Source organism: Rhinolophus hipposideros (assembly GCF_964194185.1).
Source record: "Rhinolophus hipposideros genome assembly, chromosome: 23".
NCBI classification, from domain to species: Eukaryota; Metazoa; Chordata; class Mammalia; order Chiroptera; family Rhinolophidae; genus Rhinolophus; species Rhinolophus hipposideros.
The window spans coordinates 44,313,325-44,334,542 of record NC_138069.1 but is presented as its reverse complement, the minus strand read 5'-3'; the positions used below and the strand labels follow the sequence as shown (position 1 = coordinate 44,334,542).

Genomic DNA, 21,218 nt, shown 5'->3' with positions numbered 1-21,218 from the left:
GGCTGACAGCAGCTGACGGGCTCCCAGCCCGTGTATGTGCCTAATGCTGCTTGGACTAAATGGACGGGCAGCGCCCCAACAGTAGCCCATCGTGCCAGCAACAGGCTGATCTGCTCACAAAAACGCAGGATCCAGCGGCATGGCACCATGTGGCCAGCCAGATGGCTGGAGGTGATGGAGGGCAGAGCCCACCATGCGCCGGGACCAGCCAAGCAATCCAACAGAGTGCCACAGCTCACCAAATGACCTTGGCCAGTGTGCTCCCCTTGGAATCTCTGCGCCCTCCTCTGCCAAGTGGTGCTAACTCCCGGCCTCACCCCGAGTTGGGAGGAAGCACAAGGGAGACACCAAGCACAAATGGGTTTAGCAAGCTCTCCAGCAGCTCTCCAGGGCGATCAGAGCCTCAAACACACCGCCCTGTCAGGCAGGTGAAGGCCTCTTCAGAACAGGGAATGTCCTTTAAAAAGAAAGCTCTGGAGCCTCTTGTCAGCCACTGATGTCCAGGCCAGAGAAGACATCTGGTCATCTGCCCACCAGCATTCTTCAAACCCAGCAAAGATACAACCAAGGCCTGTCTCCACCTAAGTTAGAGACTCCCTCAACGTGCTGCTGAAGCACCTTCAACTTCCCCAGCCCCAACGCTCCTGCTTTATTCTCCTTAAGCCCGTCTGTCCGCGCACTGGGAGGGCAGAAGCTGCACTGCCTCTCCATCCTCAGAGCCAGGCCAATGTCTGGCAGACGCAGGTCCTCCAGCAAATGTTCAAAGAATGGATACGTGAAGGACGTTTTCCAAAACCGCAGTTCTACTGACAGGGGACTGGGGTAAGGAGGGAACAGGCATTAGCCTGAAGAGGAAACGGAAGGACAGACTGGAAAGAGCCTGGCTTGAACACACACACCTGGCCAAGTCCAACGGCCTGAGGGCAGGGAGAGCCAGCACCTCCACTCTGATCATCCCTAAACTCGACGGACACTCCCAACACTTTGCTCAGGCACATGTCCCACTGACCCTGCTTGGGGATACCACCCCCTGAGCCACACAGACACACACACAAACACGCACGCCGGGCCCTGGGAAATGCTCATTTAAAAGATAGCCCTGATAGCTAGCTGCATGCTAAGAGCTGAGGTCAGCGCTTTCAAGATTACCATGGGAAGCTAACTGATCCGAGGTTGGGCTAGAAACCCAAAAATCAATTAGGGTCTCATCACCTTCCCTCTAGAGTTTCAAAGCCCAAGCCTTCAGGAATGTCACTGCCACAGCCCCCAACCTGTGCACAGGCTCAGTGCCCTCCTCCGGAGGTGGGGCTCACTTGCTCCCTGGCCCACCCTGACGCCTTGCGACACCTCCAACCTTCAAAGACGCAGGTAAGTGACAGAACAGGCAGGAAGGTTTCTATCCAGAAGGAACACAGCTTGGCCCAAAGAAAGTCGATGTCCCATCTCCCAGGAGTGCGTGCCCCATGTGTGTCCCAAAGCTGACGGTGCTACAGCTGGTAAACCACTTCAATGGCCATCAGTGAAGACAAACCGCAGCATGGCGCCCAGGCGCGTGGCAGGTGGGCCACTGGACTGCTGTCCCCGCCTCTCCGCCTGCCCAGGCAGCCTCTGTCCTGTCCTGTGCTACGCGCAGCGTTCCCGCTTGCCCCACGGCCCTCAGGCAGCTCCCTTCCTCACCAATCTACACTGCCCTTCCGGTTTCAGCCCACGGTTGTCCTCTGGGAGGCCTGCCCTGGGGCATCCCGCAGCACCCCCTCCCCTAGGTGAGGCCCCCCTGAAAGCCCTGGAGCACAGGACACCTCTCTCCTGGCTCTGGCTGCCACTTCATACGTGTGTGTGATGCTTTCAAGAGCGTGTACCTCCCAAGAGAGCAAGGACCATGTGCCAGGGCTGGCTGTGCCCAGGCCACCTCCACTGCCCTGTAAGGCCCAGGCTCAGCCAGACCTCCCCAAGCCCAGCAAGCATTCTGCTCATGGGAACCCCAAGTCAAGCGTGCTGGGACAGACACTGGGGACCCTCAGCAAGGACAACCTGTGGCCTAGGAGTCCTACCACCAATTAATACAGACTAACATGATATCGGAGTACAGCTTCCAGCAAAGGCTTCTAGGGCCATTCCACAGGCAAGAAGAAAACACACTGCCAATAAAGCAGACAGAATTATTGACCAATAAAAAGCAGGCTTCCAGAGAAAAGGCCTCATTCTCCTGGTGTTAATGAACAAGTCATTAAAGCAAGCTGGCTGGAACAAGGTTTATTTCCTCAGAAGTGCAGCTGACTGCACTAAATTAAGGACGCGAACTAAGACACGTCAGCTCCCCTGCCCACCTGAGCTCGGTCTGTCCAAAGTCCAACACGATTCTGCCCTCCCCTGTGACAAGCCATAACTGTGAGCACAGAGCTTATCTCTGCGAGCCCTCCGAGTGAATCACCAAACCTATGGCTGGGTGATCTTGGGGACCCCCCAAACTCAGGAGTGAGGGCAGTCTCCTGCACCAGCCCCTAACTCAACACTATCCATGCCACAAAATACTGAGTGCCGCTACCAAGCGAGCTCTCTGCTGACGTGGAAGGAGTGGAGCGCGTGACGCAGAAAGAGCTCCAGAACACGCATGTAAGCGTCACAGTGGGGGTAAAGGAGGCAGCGCAGTGGCACGCCCAGAGGCTGAGAGACGCACACAGCCCCTGGGACACGCTCCAGAGACTAGTGACGCCGGCAGCCTGCGGAAGGGAGGCTGGTAGTGGAGGGCAGAGGAGGCCGTGTCTCCGGAATGCCAAGCCTTGTGAACGCCTCCCCTGCTCACAGCTTCTCCCGCCCTTACAGACCTGAAATGCTCGGGTCTCCCATGACCGTCCCCCAAAGGCCAGAGGACACCCCTCAGCCTCCCTACCCCGAGGCATCACACTTGCGTCCGAAGGTGCCTGTCTTCCGACTATGTCCGTCAGCGCCGTGTCCATGAACGGACGTGCCCTCCAATACAGAGCCACGCACGGCAGCAGGGGACGCTCAAGACACAACCTTCACAAACAGTGACACTGCAGTAGGAGATGCACCTGAAAAATTAAGCCGCCTCAGGTGGTGTCAACGTGACACCACCTCCCCACCAAGTCTGACGCCTGTTACACAAAACCACACAGGAGAGCGCGGGAGGTTCAAGCTCCTTCCACTGCCCAGAATCGGGACGGGCTTCTTCTCACTGCCCGCTCAGCAAAGCCCACGCAGGCCCCTGCCCGCCCGCAGCTCCCCCACACAAAGGGAGGGGCCACACCACCCCACTCCGCCCCCCAGACGGGCAGCACACCTCCCTTACGCAGCGGCGCATGGCATTCTCCTGCCCAGAATGCCCTCCCTAACCACCCACCCCACCCTCACCCCCCCTCGCTGATACCCCACCTGCCCTTCAACACCTCTACCCTGCTTCTGCAGTGCTCCTGCGCGCCACCTCCACCCCTGCCACCCAGCGACCACGGCCCCGCCCGCCCTCCCCACAGGGCGCCATGGGCTGCCATGTCCTCAGGGCCAGTCTTCCTCTGCTTACTAGACCGAAGGTCCCGGGGCACAGCGAGCAGCACCACGCAGCCTCAGAGAACCTCAGCCAAAGCAGGACTCACGCCAAGCCCGCATCAGGAGTATGAATGAGCTCTCCCTCATCCACACTGCCATGGACTTGCGTGTACAGACAAGCGGGAGCGTCTACACTGATGACCCAAGAAGTAAGATCCACTCACCACTTCCCGCCCAGCTACTTCAGTGCTAAGAGCATATACAACTTCTTGGTTTATAAAAAAGCACTCAGCTACTTCCAAAAGCTACTTTTTTTAACTGATTGTTGCAAAAGCTCTTCAGTTACTAAAACAGGTAGTTTTAACAGCCAACCTATAGCTCCTTTTGATCATTCTTTAAAAATATCCACTTAACAGGTAAATCTTCCCCAACTCTCCCACGTGCGTTAAGTTTGAAAGTCTCCGATGCCCAAAGGCTGAGGACGTTAAAATACAGCCAAGGTCTTTTGAGTCAGATACACTTAAGACCATACAACGCACTGCTTTCCCTGGACAGCTAAACCTTCTCTCCTTTCATGAGAGCAAGCGAGCAGCAACCCGTGCCTCAGTCAACTGGCCACCAAGACTGGGCCAAGGAGGTCCCCTGCCCTGCTCACCCCCCAGGAAAGGGTCGGACTGGAATGGATGCGCTGTGCCCAGTCAGTTCTGAAAGTCATCAGCGTGTCTGACACCTTATAAAACCCTTCCCATATGCACTCTATTTGAAACTTGGCAGCCCTGGCGATGGGGGCGGGTGTGCGGGGCTCAATGTGGCCCTCATCTTGCTCAAATGCTGGGCTGCTGAGACGGGGTCTGGGCTGCCCAAAGCTTCTGAGGCCAGAAAGAGCAGGGACCAGACCCAAAGCCAAGGTCTGGTCCCCACCATGGGACACAGGACTGGGGAGTCTCAGAAAAAGCAGCAGTGTCGAAACAGGCAGCAGGTCCCAGGAGCTCAGGGTCCTCGGAGGAGGTGCTAACAGCCGGGTCTCCCGGCAAAGCACACATAGAAAGCAGCCTGGTGAGAAGAGCACCCACTGATGAGAAGCCAGCAGCTCCCCCGGCACCACTTCCAGGCCCCTTTTCTTGAAGCCTTCTGGACTCAGGCCTGAGGAGGGGCCGCCAGATCCAACAGCAGCTGCCCATGCACCCACCTCCTGCAGGGCAGCTGGCCGCTCCCGGGACCGACATTCCTGAGGCTCCATGCACCAGGCCCAGGGACGCGATGACCCAGACTCGCCCGAGGTGAGCTGTCAGTGCGTTTGTCCGTCGTGGGGGCGGCGCTCTGCTGTGCTTGTTTTCTGATTCCCACCCAAGCGCTCCAGGGAGGGGCTGACGAGCAGATGAGCCTGGACCCGGCACCGCGAGAGACTGCGAAGCAATGCAGGGAGAAAGGAAGAAGCCAGGCAACTTCTTCAAAGAAACTACTCTTCGAGTCAGGTCGAGGGTCTTCTAGAAAGCACTTCTCTTCCACATTCCCTACAATGCTATGAAGCCGACAGCCACAGGGCCTGCTCTGAGCGTACAGTCAGAGCAGACGGCACTGCTGGGGTCCCACCTGGGGTCTCCGACAGAGCTTGCGGCCGCCCAAATCCACTTGGAGCAAAGCCGCAGGGGCCAGTGGGCACGAGCGGGCCTGTCAGGTGCTGCTCCGCCGCACAAATGCGCTGCTGCCAGGGGGCAGAGGCCGGCCATCATGGGTGCTAATGCACCGAAACCTCAGCGGTGTGCCAGCGACGACAGGACTGCTCCCCTGAGCCCCGGATGTGGCTGCCACTGAAAAATGACAGCTGTCAGGAAGCGCTCTGCTGTGCTTGTTTTCTGATTCCCACAGGGACACAACAGCGTGGGTAACACAGGGGCCTTGTCACAGCAGCCACAAAGCCAAGAGAGGTCCCACTCCAAGTCACCACCAACTAGACACAAATGCACAAAAGCAGTCGTGACAACCTCCCTCACTCACCAAGCGTTTATAAAATGCCCATTGGACCCCTGCTCTTCATTCACAAGTCTTCAGTTGGAGAACAACCAGTAAAGAAAAACACACCTTCCAAGGCAGACAGAAGCGGTCCTCAGACACCACAAGGAGTGGTTGTTCCAAGGACGAGCGTGAACACATGGGGACAGCTGCTTCTGCGGTTAGCCTCCGTGGGGACGGGAAGGGCTAAAGCAGTCCGGGCCCTGCTGGCACAGCCCTCGGGGCAAGACCCTCGCACCTCTGGGGCGGCAGGGGCCTGGGAACCCACACAACACAGACGCACAGGCCTGAGGGAGAGCTGCATGGAGTTCTCCAGTCCCTCGGCTCCATGACAACAGCTCATGGTGAATGAATGAACGAATGAATAAACAAACGAGCAATAAAAAGGCACTCGGCTGAGACCACCGTGGCACTAGCACACAAACCAGAAGGGCCAGGCTCACAGTGCCCGGAAGGTACAACATTCCCCTTCCCGCCCCCCCACCCCCCCATACCCCCGAAGAATAGCAAACATGACCAATTAAAAGAGGCCGAGGCACCTGACAGTTCGGCCACCTTTCCAAGCACCAACAGCGCTTCGTGGACCGATCAGCCCATACCCAGCTAATGAGAAATCGGGAGCACAGTCACTGGGGTAATCAAATGTCCAGGCTGGTCAATAAGGCCCTTTCTTAGGAGGAAGGCGTGCACTCCCCCTCGCTGTCCTCCTAATTGGCTTCACACATCAGGGGAAACCGGTCCCCAAGACTTGTCATCTGGCCAGCCTACAAATGCTTTTGGGAAATGTCCAGGTCAGCACTTGTCAGCTCCCAACTTTCACTCCAGGTGATGGGTCAGCAGTTTCGGGGAGGCGGGGGTGCAGCTGGCAGGCTTCAGAGCCAGCAAAACCTCCTGCCTTTCAGTTCCCCCATGCCAGCCCCTCTACAACTCAATTCCATCCAAGCTGCACTCATCCTGACAGGCGATATTACACCCTCCCAGCCTGACTGCAACCAGGCCAGGCTCAGGCACCAAGGGACGGAGAAGGAGTCCAACCCGGAGCCAGTGATGGCCTCTCCGAGCTCAGAGGATGCCTGCAGAGGGACTCAACATGTGTTCCAGGCTTATTTAGTGAGGGCCCCCCCCAGAAGGACTGCCAAATGAGCGTTGTGAAAGCCGAAGCACTGGGGAGCCGTCCTCATGCACAGCACTGCACTTGGAACCTCTGCGAGACCTCTGCAAGCGCCTGCCCAAAGCCTGATGGGGACGGGAAGGAGGACAGCGTGTCTAGAGGCGATTTAGCACGATCTGTCAACTGCAAAGGCATGTATCTTTGGAGGTAAAAATCCTACTTCTAAGAATTTATCCAGCCAATACAGCACTGCTTATTGGGGAAAAATACACCCACTGGAAACAACCTCAATGTCCATCAACAGGGGACTGAGGAAAGTCCAAGCTCATCCACACTACAGAGCACGACCTGGCTCTTTAAAATCCTTGCATACAGCTGTCTGAGCTGGAGCCAAAACATTGTCAGGAACCAATGGAAAAAAGCTACGTGCAGAGCAGTGTTCCAGAAGGACTACCACCGCAAAGGGGTGCACAAAAACTCGTGTGTGCACTCACATTCTAGAAAGACACACAGGAACTTACCAGGCACTGCCTAGAAGGATGGACGAGGGGACAGCAGTCTCACCCGGCTGCCCACCTCTGGGGACAGCCGTCAGTCCCATTCTCCGGGAATGGCCCCTCGGGCGGCACTGAGCACATGGCGAAGGCCAGGGAGCTGTGACAGGGCCCCCTGGGCGAGGCCCCCTCTGTGGAGCCTGCCCACCACGCTTGCTCCCTTCTGTCTTCATCAACCCCATGAAATTACGACCTCCCGCAGCCCACACCTGGCATTCCCCGTCTCCAAGGTCCAGGCAAACGGGCATTCTGGCTGGTCCCTGCTGCCCAAGGGCCTTTGACAAGCTCAAGGGAGGGTCCCTTCCCAACACGAAGGCTGCAAAAAGCACCCCAGGCGAGCTGCCGCTCGTCCAAGCCACCTCCGAGGCCTTTCCTCCCCCTCACAGCTCATCACCACAGCAACCACTCAGGGCTCTCGGCCGGCTTGACTGAGGAGTGCTGCAGCGCAGGGTGCAGACACCTGTGTCGCCGCTGCCAGCAGTCCCAGGCGCCCTCCAGCACCCATGAGGGACCCTCCTGCCCCATTCGTACCCCAGCCCCAGACCTGAAGAACCTTTCATCCGCTTTCTGTCACTTCAGGTCAGTTTTGCCTTTCTAAAGATTTCAGATGAGTGGCACCATAAAGTGTGAACTCAATGTGTCTGGCTTCTTCTACTCAGCAAAAGAGATCCCGTCGCGTTGCTTTGCAGCAGCAGCTGCCTGTCCCTTTGTACCGCTGAGTCAGATCCCACTGGAGGAACGCCGAGGTCCTCTGACGCCCTCACCTCCCGATGCTGAGGGCACTCCCGTTGTTTTGCGTTGCAGTGATTCTGAAGACACCACTATGCCCATGCACTGACAAGTCTGCGAGTCACACGTTTTCACCTCTCCTAGGAAAATGCTGGGTCATACCGTAAATGCCCAGAAAGCTGCCGACGGTCCCCACAGTGGCTGTGTCGTTTTCCACACACACCGGCACTGGGGGAGAATCCCAGCTGCCCCACACCTTCAACAGCTCGTGTGGTCAGGCCTCATTTCAGCCGTCCTGCAGCCTCAGGGGTGCTTCCCGTGATCTTACCTTATAGTCCCCAAATGACAATGGTGCTGGGCAGCTTTCACTCTCCACTGACCGTGTTTCCCTGAAAATAAGACCTGGCCGGTCAATCAGCTCTAATGCGTCTTTTGGAGCAAAAACTAATTGTACTGTATTGTATTATGTTTATATTATATAAGACTGGGTCTTATAGGAAAATAAGACCGGGTCTTATACTAATTTTTCCTCCAAAAGACACATTAGAGCTGACTGGCTAGGTCTTATTTTCAGGGAAACATGGTACCATTTGTATGTTTGCTTTTGTAAAGTTATTTGCTCCAAGTCTCTTGCCCATTTTTTCTAATTTGGTCATTTCCTTACTGATTTGGAAAACTCCTTTATATGTTGTGGACATAGGCCTCAGTCACACATATGCATTGCAAATATTTTCTCCTGGTCCATGGGTTGCCTTTTCTTTTTCTTAAATCTCTGAAGAGCAAAACTTTAATTTTGATGGAGGCTAACATATCATTTTTTTTCCCTTACAGATCAGGTTTGTTATGTCCTAGGAACTCTGCTAAAGCTTCCGGAAATTTCGGTTTCTACATTTCGGCCTAAGCACCACTGAGTCAAGCTCAGTGTACTCTGCAGGTGTGCGTACAGACACCCACTGTTTCTACACCACTGGCTGAAAAGACTGTCCCACTGAAACACCGTGTCACCTCAGACGACAATCAATCGACTCTCTACTCTTGGGTTACTCCTGAATCTTCTATGTCCCGCTGATGACAAGTCTCTCTTGCCGCGCGTCTGAGCAATGCCCATCCGTGTCTTCCCAGCCCTTAGAAGCCCTGTAACTTGTTCTTTTCCAAACTGTTCTAGCTCTCCTAGGTCCCTGCATTCCCACAGAAATTTTAGAATCAGCTGAGGTCGGTTTCTGCCAAAGCAGCCTGCGGGATTTGATTGGGACTGCATTGAATGTAGGCATCAAGTTTAGCAAAGTGACATCTTAACAACGCGGACTTTTCTAATCCACGAACAAGGCCATTCTCCATTTACTTATGTTACTGTTCAGTTCTCTTTAGTTTCTCACTGCCAAGTTGTACAAGTGCTTCTGCACCTGCTGACACCGTTGTCTTCCCCTTTCCTCTGCTACAACAGCGAGCTGCATTCATGAATTTTGTGCCAGCATCCTTGCATTCCGAGCATGAACTCACTTCCGCTGCATTTGTCCAGTCGGCCTCTCTGTTCCTCCTTTCTCAGCAACCCAGGTGTCCTTCCCAGGTTGACACAGATGCATGGAAGGTGCTTCCTGGCGTCCCCCTTCATTCAGTGCCTTCTTATCATCCCCAGGATGACCACGCTGCTCACAGCTCCCCACACTGCTGCAAAGTCCCTCAGGCCACCTTTCAAAGCCCTAGGAGACCGTCCAAACACTGAACTCACCCACCAGTGTCCTGCCCAGCACACAGGCCCCCACTCGCCTCAGCCCACACCCAGCATTCCCTCGCACTTAGGACTCTCAAAGTGCTGAGAGTCGACCTGCCTCCGACCCACATGGCCTGTGTACCGCAGACAAGGTGACAGGCATCCCCAGGGAGCACAGGTTTCTCTGGCAGACGAGGAGACTCGGCCCAGGGGCTTTGCTATCGGCTTCCACTGGTTACCCACCAGCCACCTCACCCACCCCCCTCTCCCACTATCTCTGGGCTCCTCAGGGTGTCAGAAACCCCAAATTTGGAGGACGGTGACCACTGTCCTGTCATGTGGACTCTGGGGGTTTTGGTCTCTCCAGGTGACAGAACTGATCTCTGTTCTGACTCTGTTCCCACAGAGCCCCTGGGAACCCGGGAGACCCCCCAGTCCAGTCCACAGAGGAGCACTCTGGCAGAAGTCACATACAAGGTCACAGACCCCAGGGGTTTAAGGGGTCTGGTCAAGAACAGAGTAGGTGTGAAACAGTCAACAGTGGGTCGCTGGCCACCCTAAGACAGGCAGGAACTGTCAAACCACAGACGCCCACACCCCTGCACAACCAAACCGTGATTTGGGCAAGGAAGTCCTGTGGTGGGACGGCAGTGAGCCAGGAAGAGCTGCAGGCAGCAGGGCTAAACCCAGAAATGCAGATGGGGGACCCAGTGCAGCTCCAGGGACCAACGGCTCCCCAGGTCGCAGGGAGCCAGGATCACCAAGGGGCCTGTGCCACCTAGTGGTGGCAGCTCTCAGAAACCAACGGACACACTGGACACAGGCCAGTCCGAACGTGCCCCAAATGAGTGCCTCGGTCCCCGAACAATGGCAGTGCATTCGCCTAAAGGCCGAACAGACTCAGGCCCACCAGGCAAGGCTTCTTCCAGGCGTCTGGGGACCCGAACTTACTGCTGTCAGTTACAGCTGGCTGATCACACTTTGGGGGAGTAGGCCCCTGAATTAGCACGCAAAGTCGTGTGTCTACACGCAATCATACACTTTCATGAGGAGAACATCTGTGATTTTCATCAGGCTCTTGGAGATCCATGACCCCTGGTGAGAAACCAGTGTTCTAGAAAAGGCCTTCCATTTACAGATGTGAAAGCTGAGGTATAGAGACCACACAATACCTGGGGCCCAACTGGGGCCTGACAGATGCCGACGCCCAGCTGAGGAGGCTCTGAGATAGCCCCTGCCACCCCTGCTGCACTGAAATCCCCAAGGGTGCAGAGGAGCATCCACCCTAGACACACTTCTGGCAGACCCCCTCCAAGCACACAGGCACCCAGGACGTCGGCCTCCCAAAACAGTGCCACCTCCCCGTCACGTCCCTCCTGCAGGGACCCCATGCTACAGCAGTGCCCACCAACTCTCCCTGGGTCCTGTATCCCTCTGCCCATTTCCCACCCCTACTTCCAATCTCATTAAACAAGCGTTTCTCCAAGTCACCCTCCCTACTCAGAAAGCCCTAAGAACTGCCCAAAACATGGCAAAGACAGATAGGCAGCCCCCCCGGGCCCGGGGTCAGCCCACGAGTCTGTATTTGTGCCAAACTCTCTAGACCAGGGGTGTTCAAACTGCAGCCCACGGGCCAACTGCGGCCCGCAACCCATTGTTAATTGGCCCGCAGCAAATTCCACAAATATATTGTTTACTGAAATAAACCAGGCGAGGCAATACGTACTTCACCTCGAGCGCGTGGCCCGGCTGTTTGTGTATTTTACCGCGTACGGCCCTTGGTGAAAACCGTTGAAAAAAGTTTGGACGCCCCTGCTCTAGGTGATGCCGTTGACAGCCAAACTCACACGTCGGAGACCTACTGCCCGTGACACGACACACATACCCACTTCAGTGGAGCACAAGTGGCCCGAAGGGAAGGCCTGTCCCCAAGGTCCCAGTGCAGATGGGGAAGGTGAGGAGGAGCTGCGGTCTAAGAGGCCCCCGGAGGTGGCCCAGGCACAACCAACCATAAAGCACAAGAAGGAAAACCTGCCCTCACAGAGGCCCCGGGAGCCGAGGGCTGTGAGGACGCCCCACCCGCCTTTCGGGAGGGCAGCCTCTGGCTGCCAGAGGGACGCCGCCACCGCCACACTGCAGTTCATGAGGCTCTTCCCAAGCGCACGGTCAGGTTTAACCTCCACAGGCACCGTGAGGACAGCACGGCACACCCTTCCCCATGACGGGAAGACTGGCCCAGAGCAGTGTGGACTGAAAGAGGGGAACCGTCGCTAGTGCGAGGGTGGGCCAGGACCCCAGGCTCTGCTGTCCTACTTGCCACCACAAACGCAGGCCCCTCCTTTCCTGTCCGACCCCCACCTGCAGACCACCCTCTTCCTCTCCATCCCAGGGCCTGGCCGCTGAGGGCAGGGTGAGTGAGCACACAGCACGTACCAGCAGGGACCCACCCACAACACTGCCTGGGAGACGCCCCGCCCCAGTTGGCAGGGCTGGCAGGGCTGGCAGGCAGTCGGCAAACGCAGCTCCCCCACATGCCAACTCCGCTCAGGGGCCCAGGTTTGGAAGTGGGACCAAAAGGGCTCGAGGAGCAGCTGCACTTCCCAACGCGCTGTGCGCCAGCCTGCCGGCCTGACAGAGGTCGAGTGCTTATGGCACACACAGCCCTCAAACACTCCAGCAGGCTCGACTGATCAGGCGCAAGTGGGCCTCTGATCTCCACACAAGAAAGAAGTCACGGAGGTTCCTCTTCTGACGAGTCTCCCTGGGAGCAGGACGCATGCTTTCCTGGGAGTTAATAAGCCCAGAGAACAGGAGGAAGCACAAAACATTCAGGCCCTGCTGGGGCCACCCGACGTGAGTCGGGTTCTGCAGGTGCAGCTCAGGAGGAAACAGAGCCTCGTGTGTGGTCTGTGACTCAGTGAAGCAGCAGGAAAATGAGGAGGCGTTTCCAAGTGACGGACAACTGGAGTCAACGCCAACTGGGACAGCCACAGGTTCCAGGACCAGCAGTCGACGGTGTAATTACAACACAGCTCTTTAAAGAACGTTCTCATTGTTGGCCCCATTTCCAGGAAAGACAACCAAGAAGCTAGTCTTAAAACCATGCAAGCAGGTAAAACAGCAAAAAGCCCTTCAAACCCCATAGGCCCGTGCCCCAGGCTCGAGGACTCATCAGAATGATCAACCTTCCCCAGCACCCCACCCCACCCTAGAGCAACCAGGCAATGCCAGAGCTGCTGAGGCGGAGTCAGGGTGCAGGGGGATGGAGGCGCTGGGAGCAGTGAAGCGACACGGGAGAAAGAGCGGCCGTGGCCCCCAGAAGGACAGGTGATGTGAAGATGCCCATCCTGCCCCCCAGGGAAGAAGGCGCCCCACTCTGCATCCTGCCACACCCGCTGGCACGAGACCGACAGACAAGCTGGGGAGGCTGCTGCAGGCGCCTGACGGGAACACCATCCTGTTTTCACCCCTAACAGCTCAGTTCATGGACACTCATCACAGGTACCTCCAGGAGTGACTCCCCCAGAAGACAGCTTCCTCAGACACCCAGAGTCCTTTGCAAAGCCCAGCAACACAGCAGGCTGCGAACCCTCTGTTGTGTCTTCCAGCGGAGCTCGTCTATTGCCAGTGGGCCTGACAGTTCGCTCAGCAGGCTCGGGACGGGGCCAGGAGGTGGAGTGCGAGGGAAGTGTAGCATGTGAGGACAGGCTGCCGACCAGTCCTGGGCAGGAGGCGCTGGGCCAGGCCAAGAGCCCTCAGCGCCCCTGCAGCCCGCGCACCCCAGGCTTCCAGCCCTCCCCCGCTTCCGATTCAAATGAGGAGGTTGTGAAGACTTGGGCAGGGAAAGGCACTGCCTTCATTTCCCTCCCACTGTGAAAGTACCTCAGTACACCTAAGCCTAGCCTGCGCAGGAAGCTTCCCCAACAGCCACTGGGGAGAGTGGGGGGCAGGGCCCATTCTGGGGGACACATCCAGGCACAGGTGCCCCCCGCCTACCTGATGCTCAGGCCCGTGCTCTGGTCCAGTCTCTCCCAGCTCTGCAGCTTCGCGAGCAGCCTCTGAAAACACACAGAAGGTGGAACAGAGCACCACCATCGCCTCCAGTGCACCGATCCCACAGCCCTCCCGCTGTCCCACTTCACCCCCATCACCACCAGCGACTGTCCCTCACGCCCAACGCCATCACACGGAACTGCCGTGACGATGACGCCTACGTCTCCCCCGCGCTGTGGAGGAGCCAGCCTTCTGAGTTAAACACAGAAAAGCTGAGTTGTCTCCAAAGCAGACAGGTCACTTCCAGTCTCGGCAGCTTACACCTCTTGCCTTCTCGGAGCCATAATTCTGTCAGATCCCAGCAGGCTGCTGAAAGGAATGGGGGAGAAACCAGCCTTCTGGCTGGTCCTGCAGTCGTCTGGGCCCACAAGCACTGGCTGCCTCTCACGCAGCTTCCAGGTATTCCTCAGGACCAAACCTTAGGGCAGACGGACGGAGCCCGACAGCCAAACTCGTCCCATTGACATGGGCGACTGACCAGTCCCCGTGGCCGCACTGCAGGGGGAGCCAGCCCTGGAGAGCGGGGTGGTGGTAAGAGGCCTGCAGGCCGGCCCACCGTTGTATTTCACACACCTGCCCACACTGACCCATCTCCCAGTAAGCCCTTTGAGTCTCACTGTGCTTCTAGAACGTCAGCAATGTGCCTCCTGTCCCCGTCGCCCCAAGCTAGGAACAGTGCTCTGAGTGCGTTCATTCCATCAAGCACGTAGCTCCTGAGCCCCTATTAGTGCCAGGCACACACTCAGTAATTTTGTCACTAGAGCCAATGTTGCTATTCCTTATTCCTGATCACAAAGGTGAACAGAGAGGTTAAGTAACTGGCCCGGAGTCACATAGCCAGCAAACATCCATGGCAGGATTTTAAAAGAGGCAGTGTGATTCTACAGCCAAAATCTTAACCAATTTGAAAATACACTACGTCCAGAGAAGAAACTGCTCAGCTCCAGAGCTATCTTTTCAGGTAAGTTCCTACAAGAGCCAACATCTGAGAGGAACCCTGCTCACGCCCAAGGTGCCTCAGGCGACAGTGAGCCTCCTCGTGGGCGAAGGTCACTGTGCAGCCACAGCCACGAGGGCTCAAGGGCCAAAGAGGGCCTCAGCGGCACAAGAGCTCTGAACTGGAGGCAGCGCTCGGCACCATTCAAAGGAGGCGGCCGGTCCCGATGGGTCGGGCAGCTGACAAGCACAGAAGATGGTGAATGACTTGTAACTTTACACTCTTACCAGACTCTGGCAACAATTGGGGAGTGGTGACACAGTTCGTGCCAGGCAAACCAGAGATGCAAGGCCATAGAATGCAATCACGGAGAAGCCATGCAGACGGACAGGAAAAGACTGGGCCAGAGGCCTCAGTCCTGGTCCAACTCACACGTCCTGGGCAAGACAGATGGCTTCTCTGACCTCAGGCCCAGGTGCCCACAGGGGAACTAGGACGTTGTCAGCACTGACACCCTATGGCCATCTCTACATTGTCCCACAAAATGCCACCTGAAATCCCTTGGAGACAAAGGGAGGAGAAACTTACCGTATTTCCCCAAAAATAAGACCTAGCCAGACAGACAATCAGCTCTAATGCATCTTTTGGAACAAAAATTAATTTTTAAGAACCGGTCTTATATCACATTATATAAGACCAAGTCTTATATTATAGTAAAATAAGACCAAGTCTTATATTAATTTTTGCTCCAAAAGACACATTAGAGCTGACTGTCTGGCTAGGTCTTATTTTCGGGGAAACACCGTATCTCAGGACGCTTCTTTCAGGCACCATTTGTATCAGTCTTCCTACTGCTACTGAGTGGCTTAGAACAGCACAGATTTACTACCTAACAGCTCTGCAGGTCACATGTCCAACCACCAGGGGGGCCTCGCTGGGCTACAGTGAGGTGGCAGGAGGGCTGGAGACTTTTGGAGGATCTAAGGGAAGAATCTGTTTCCTCGTTTTTTCCAGCTCCTAAAGGTGCCCACGTGCCTGGGCTCACGGCCCCTTCCCCCACCCTCGGTGCCAGCAGCAGCAGTAGCAGGTGGAATCCATCTCCCATGATGACATCGCTCTGACCGCCTCCACTGCCCTCTTGCACATGTAAGAACCTGCAATCACACTGGCCACCTGGCTAAGCCTGGGGGCCGACCTACTGCCACAGGCCAGCTGACAAGCACGCTGAGCCCCTCTGCCACCCAAGACAACAGACTCACACACAGTTCTGGGGATCAGGACATGGGCATCTTTGGGCACTACCATTCTGCTCACATGAGCATAGCACTTAGATATTTTAGGGGACCAGCTGGAACGTAGGACTAAACATCGAGAGTCCTCTGGACGACAGCACAGCCGGCAGAGAACAGCTCACCGGCTCAGGCCCTCACCTCCTTCTCCAGCTCCAAGTCAACCAAATTTTCCTGCATCTTCTCCTGACGCCCCAACTTCCGCTGCAGCCCCTCTACTTCTTCCCTGAGCAGCCCGCTGGTCTCTCGCATCTCCCTGCCAGGGCCAGAAATAAAGTCACTCAAACAGCCACGTATCCTGGGGACGAGCAGGAGCCCCAGGAGCGCCAGCCGCACACGCACACACCCAAGCTCTAGCCCAGGGAGGGGCGGCCTCACCGCAGGTAGGCGTTCTCTTCCTTCAGCTGCTTCAGCTCCCGCTCCACCTTGGGCAGCCGCACCAGCTCTGACTTCATGTTCTTCACGATCACAGCCTCCTGCTCCTGCAGCGCCAGCTTCTGCTCCAAATCCTAGTTGAGGCCAGGGACAGAGAAGAGTCGTGGACAGCCCACTGCCCAGGTCCTTGGTTACCTCCAGATCCCCTCCTCCAGGAAGCCGGTCCTGCCTACACCCCATGCACAGCGCCCACGGTGTACCCCCGGACAGCGTCATGCCGCTGCGCACTGCTGCCCTCGGGGGCAGAAACCTAGTGTACGTCTGGCACAAATACGCTCAGCTTGTGCCAGGCTGCCTGAATAAACATACCAGTGAAACACCCCCACCCCCCCCAGCAAGACCTGCTTCTGCCACTCTGACACGCACATGTGACAACAGTCTTTTCCATAGTGAGGACGGCCTTTTCTGTACCATCTCTAGTCCCCCTGGGATCCCATGGAGACAGTTGGCACCCGTTAGTGACAGGTCACAGAACAGACTAAGTGTGAGACCAGGACTGACTAGTCATTCAACAAACACTAATGGAGTCTCTCTGTACCAGCGACTGGGTCAAGTAGAAGGGACAAGGTGACACAGAAAACAAATGAGGTCTCTGCAAGAAAGAGCTAGAGTTTGGTGTAAAAGACAGGAATCGGGTGGTACAGGCAAGTGAACCCTAAGAAGTGGGCCCAGGGCTGCAGACAGGACAAGGGACAGGGAAGGTGTAACGAGGACATGTGAAGTGGTGAGGGCCGGCAGGGAAGGACGAGCAGGTAAGCACTGCAGCCAGACCAGCACATAAAAGACCAGAGGCCAGAGGGAGACGGAAGTCTAGAAACTGACACAGCGGCGAGCACAGCCGAAAGGGAGGTGGACAGGATGGAGCTGGGAGGCCACAGCAGCCTGCTCGGGGGCACGGGTGTAGCTTCGCCTGCGGGCGGGGAGCAGCCCGCCCAGACCCCTGCCGTCATGGACTCCCTGGCCGCGTCCCCCTCCCTCAGGGAAGCAGCACAGCCGGAACTTGTCAGGCCAACCTGCTCTGAGACATGGCTCAGTCACACACTAGCTGCATGGCCTCTCCAAGCCGATTTTATCACCATCACAGCATTCGTCCCTACTCGAATTCTCATGTTTAGTTTCTTCTTCGTGTGTGTGTCTTCGGTCTTCATCCACTAGAACGTGAACTTCTCAGGAGCAGAAACATGTCCTGTTCACTGTAACCCTAGCAGCTAGCACAGGCCTGGCACACGAGGAGACGATCAGCGTAAATGGCACAGTGGACACAGGCAGCAACTGTCCCCACATGCCACCAAGCACACCCAGCTCAGAAACACCTACAGGTGGCAGGAGGGCTGAGACCACCGCTGTGATGCCCACAACACAGGCCAGGGGTGCAACAAAGCAACTCACCTTGATCCGCTGCTCCTGGTCTGCCCTCGATTCTTGGCTGGCCTGGAGTTCCTGAATCTTCTGATTAGCTTCCTGCCACTTTCTATTCAGAGAAATGTGTATGACGTGCAGAACACGGTATGTGGTGAGGCCAACAATTCCCGTCACCCTGAAAGTTCTCCAGTGTAGACACATGCATGCACCCCCACATGCACTTGTGCACACGCACATACACAGACGCACTCACACCCACATGCATCCACACATGTATTCATACACATGCGCACACACATACACACACTCACACCTACACGCATGCACACACACCCACCACGCACTCCCTGCTGGGACAGCTCCAGGATCCCGGACTCTAGCCCCTGCCAGCGGCTCTGTGGCCTTGGTCTCCTCACCAGGACAGTGTGGGTGGGTAAGTCCAGACCACACGGTCCTTTCTCCTCCCTCCCCACAGTTGCTCACAGCTGCAGCCTCGGCTGCCCTGGTACAGCCACAGCCAAGGACCCACTCGTGACTGACCCTCGGATTCCACCAAGCAGCCAGAACTCTCCCTGGACAACATCTGCCAAGACAAAGGCCGAATTCTTCGGGAGAGAATTCCATCCTCCAACCTCCTCTCCGTGGGTCCTTTCCCACTCCTGTGCTTTGCTGCTCACAATGCTGTCTGCCGGGGCTGTCCTTTACCACCCACCGGCCCGGCCGCAGAGGACGTCAGCCACACGCAGCCTCGACAACCTCGCTCAAAGCTAACATCTGCTCTGGAAGCTCTCTCTACGACTGCCCCTCCTTCTTGGTCGCAGGACTTTAAGTGCCTCTCTGTTCTGGCACTTCCGGTCCTGGCCTCAGAGTCCGACCCCGCCAGTCTGTGCATGGAAGGGAGGGCATCTGAGGACGCCGCCGATCCTCAGAGCTTCAGTGACGCTCTCAGAGGCTGGGCACTCACCCGGCAGAGAGCACAGGACCAGCCTGGCTCTCCCTGTTCCTGGTCTTCCGCCCACGGGCTCCAGCCTAACTCCAGGGCCGAGGGGGGCAGGCACCCCTGGCACGGAGACCACACACCTGCACTCTCACTCACCGGCGCTGCAAGTCCAGCTGCTCCCGCAGCTCCTGCTTCTCCGACTCCAGGCCCTTCAGCTGCATCTCCTGGTCCATCACAGTCCACTGCAGGTCCGAGGTCCTGCCCTTTAACTCACTGATGGTCTGAAAGCAAACAGGACACACCGTCACTGAGGACACTGGGGCACCTGCACCTCCCACACAGAAGGACAAACGCCCTCACCAGAGCCTGTCCCCCCCATCCCACTCCCGAGGGCAGGGACAGAGCCATCTGCTCCTTCCGGGAACATGACCAGACATCAGCCCCAGCCCAGCCCCAGAGCAGCAGCCCAAGCCCTCCTTGCGTCTCCCACAAGGAGACAGGTCATGGTGACAGCAGCCGCAGGAGCCAGAACTGCTGCTGGCCCGTCCAAGGAGAGTCCACACACCCATGTCCCACCCCCTGGACCCTCACATCCCTGGCGTGTTCTGCACAGCTCTCCCTCCACACCCTGCTCTCATCTCTCAGCCTGGAATTCCTTCCCTTACCCCCCACACCATGCCACTACTCCAGCTACATGCTAACGATGTCACCTGTACGCCACAGCCAGGTGCCCCCCAAGAAGCCAGACATGGGGAACTGAGGATATCCTCAGAACGAAGCCACGGAAGTCACACAGAACGGAGGAGCTACCAGAGGCGCTTCCAGCGCTCCCTGGCTGGAAGCGGTTGGAAAGGAAAGCCGACGCCCAGCGGGCCATCCCAGAGCACAGCCTCCAGGACAGTGAGCCCACTGACATTCGGAGGTGGAACCGCCAGCCTGAGCTCGGACTGTACCCACCAGGCAGCCTTCAGGGGACTGCACTGCCCTTGTGGCTTTCCTAGGGTCCAGACAACAGGAAAAGCGAGCCCACTCAGAAAGGCATGTCAATTACGCCGGGGAAATGCTGTCACAACCACCTCTGGGAGCCAGAAGTCAACCCGAGGGATCCTACAAGCGAGGGCGAGAAAACCAACTGATGACTGACCACAGTGAGTGACACTTGGCAGTCCCTGGGGGCACCCTCCGCAGACAAGGAGGCCACCGCACTCATTCACCTGTCCAACCCGGGACTGTTTAAACGCATGAGCACCATCCACCCCACGTCCTCCCGGAAAGGCTGACACGAGCGTCCACGCCTCCAACCCTATCCATCTGTACAGTCTGCTTTATTGCTTTATTACACTGACTCCCAATCTGGGAACCAAAAGAGAACGAAGGTACTAAAATATGTTCAACAATGAGCACGTGCTCGAGAAGTCTTCCTGAACTCAGAAAACGTGCATGGCACCAGGCGCTGTGCAGGGTGGGACCGGGATCAGCCAGCCAGCCCCCAGGGAGGACAAAGGCTATGGGGAGGCCAGGCCATCCACGAGACGACCTCAACGAGTGGTGAGGAGAGGAACCAGGGCATCATGACGAGAGGCACTTGGGGGGAGGGGTGCAGGGTTAGGACTTTAGACCAAGAGACCAGGGAAGGCTTCTCCAAGGAGGAGGAAAGCACCATTCGTCATCCTGCATCCCAACTAGCCATGACCTTTCTTACCCTGGGCCCCATTCGGCATCCTCTTTGTAACTTCTGTGATCAGGACCCCCTCCTGCCCTTCACTGAACAGTGTGCAGGACTCATCTGCCCCGGGGGCCCCAGACACGCGGCGGGCGGGCCGAGCACAGGCGAGCACACCAAGGACGGGAGGGGAACTTGTGCTGAGGCCGATCCCGGCTCCTTTCCTGCCAACATCCACGGCACAAGACAGATGCAGAAACAACCCTAACATGCTCCCAGTGCTCCCAAGGCAGAAATAACCTGGGGTCCGCTCCGAAGCTCTGCCACACAGACAGAGAATACCAACGATCAAGCCCCCTGCCTCCGCAGCAGGGGCTCATCGTTCTTCTTGCAGCACCTGTGATCTCGAACTGCACAGCAAGGGACAGGGAAGGTCAGAAGAGTCCAATTTCCACCAGCATCAACGTTTGGGTTCTGTTTCTAAAATTTATACGACCCTCAGTTGACAGAGACAGTAGGACACTACAGTCCGTCTGGGCTCTGGTTTCAAAGCTACTCTCAGATGCTGGCTAACAGTCAGAGAAATGCAAATCCAGAGGCACCTACTTACATCTTCAGGGGAAGCAAAACACAAGTATTCCCAGAAGATACCACAACCATGACAGGGAAGGCTACCGTGGAACTAGAATACTCAGCCATGGCGTCAGGACGACAGCAACAGGTGGCTGGTGCCGACAGTCCCGCTCCTAGGAGGAGCCCGCGTCACAAAGCCACATGCACGAAGCCATCTGCTACACACGTTTGCACGGCAGGGAGTGTGTGCGTAGGAAACCAAAGCATTGGAAAAGGACAAAAACTGGATTCACCGACCATTAAAAATCATAATTACAAAGACTAAAGTTCTTAACTGAAAACCA

At 56.7% G+C, this 21,218-nt stretch overlaps 1 protein-coding gene across 3 annotated transcripts in view; it reads right to left on the bottom strand.

Moving 5' to 3' along the window:
• The window catches only part of MAD1L1 (mitotic arrest deficient 1 like 1), a 281,851-nt gene that overhangs the window by 253,985 nt on the left and 6,648 nt on the right, over positions 1-21,218 (bottom strand). For 2 of the 3 annotated variants that reach the window (XM_081036037.1, XM_081036036.1), the window contains exons 5-9: positions 18,795-18,919; positions 17,726-17,807; positions 16,280-16,410; positions 16,043-16,157; positions 13,619-13,680 (exon numbers count right to left, since the gene is read on the bottom strand). In XM_081036037.1, coding sequence (XP_080892163.1) covers positions 13,619-13,680; positions 16,043-16,157; positions 16,280-16,410; positions 17,726-17,807; positions 18,795-18,919 — 515 coding nt within the window. Of the gene's footprint in view, positions 1-13,570; positions 13,681-16,042; positions 16,158-16,279; positions 16,411-17,725; positions 17,808-18,794; positions 18,920-21,218 lie in introns of all 3 variants that reach the window. The other variant, XM_081036038.1, reaches the window with a different exon arrangement.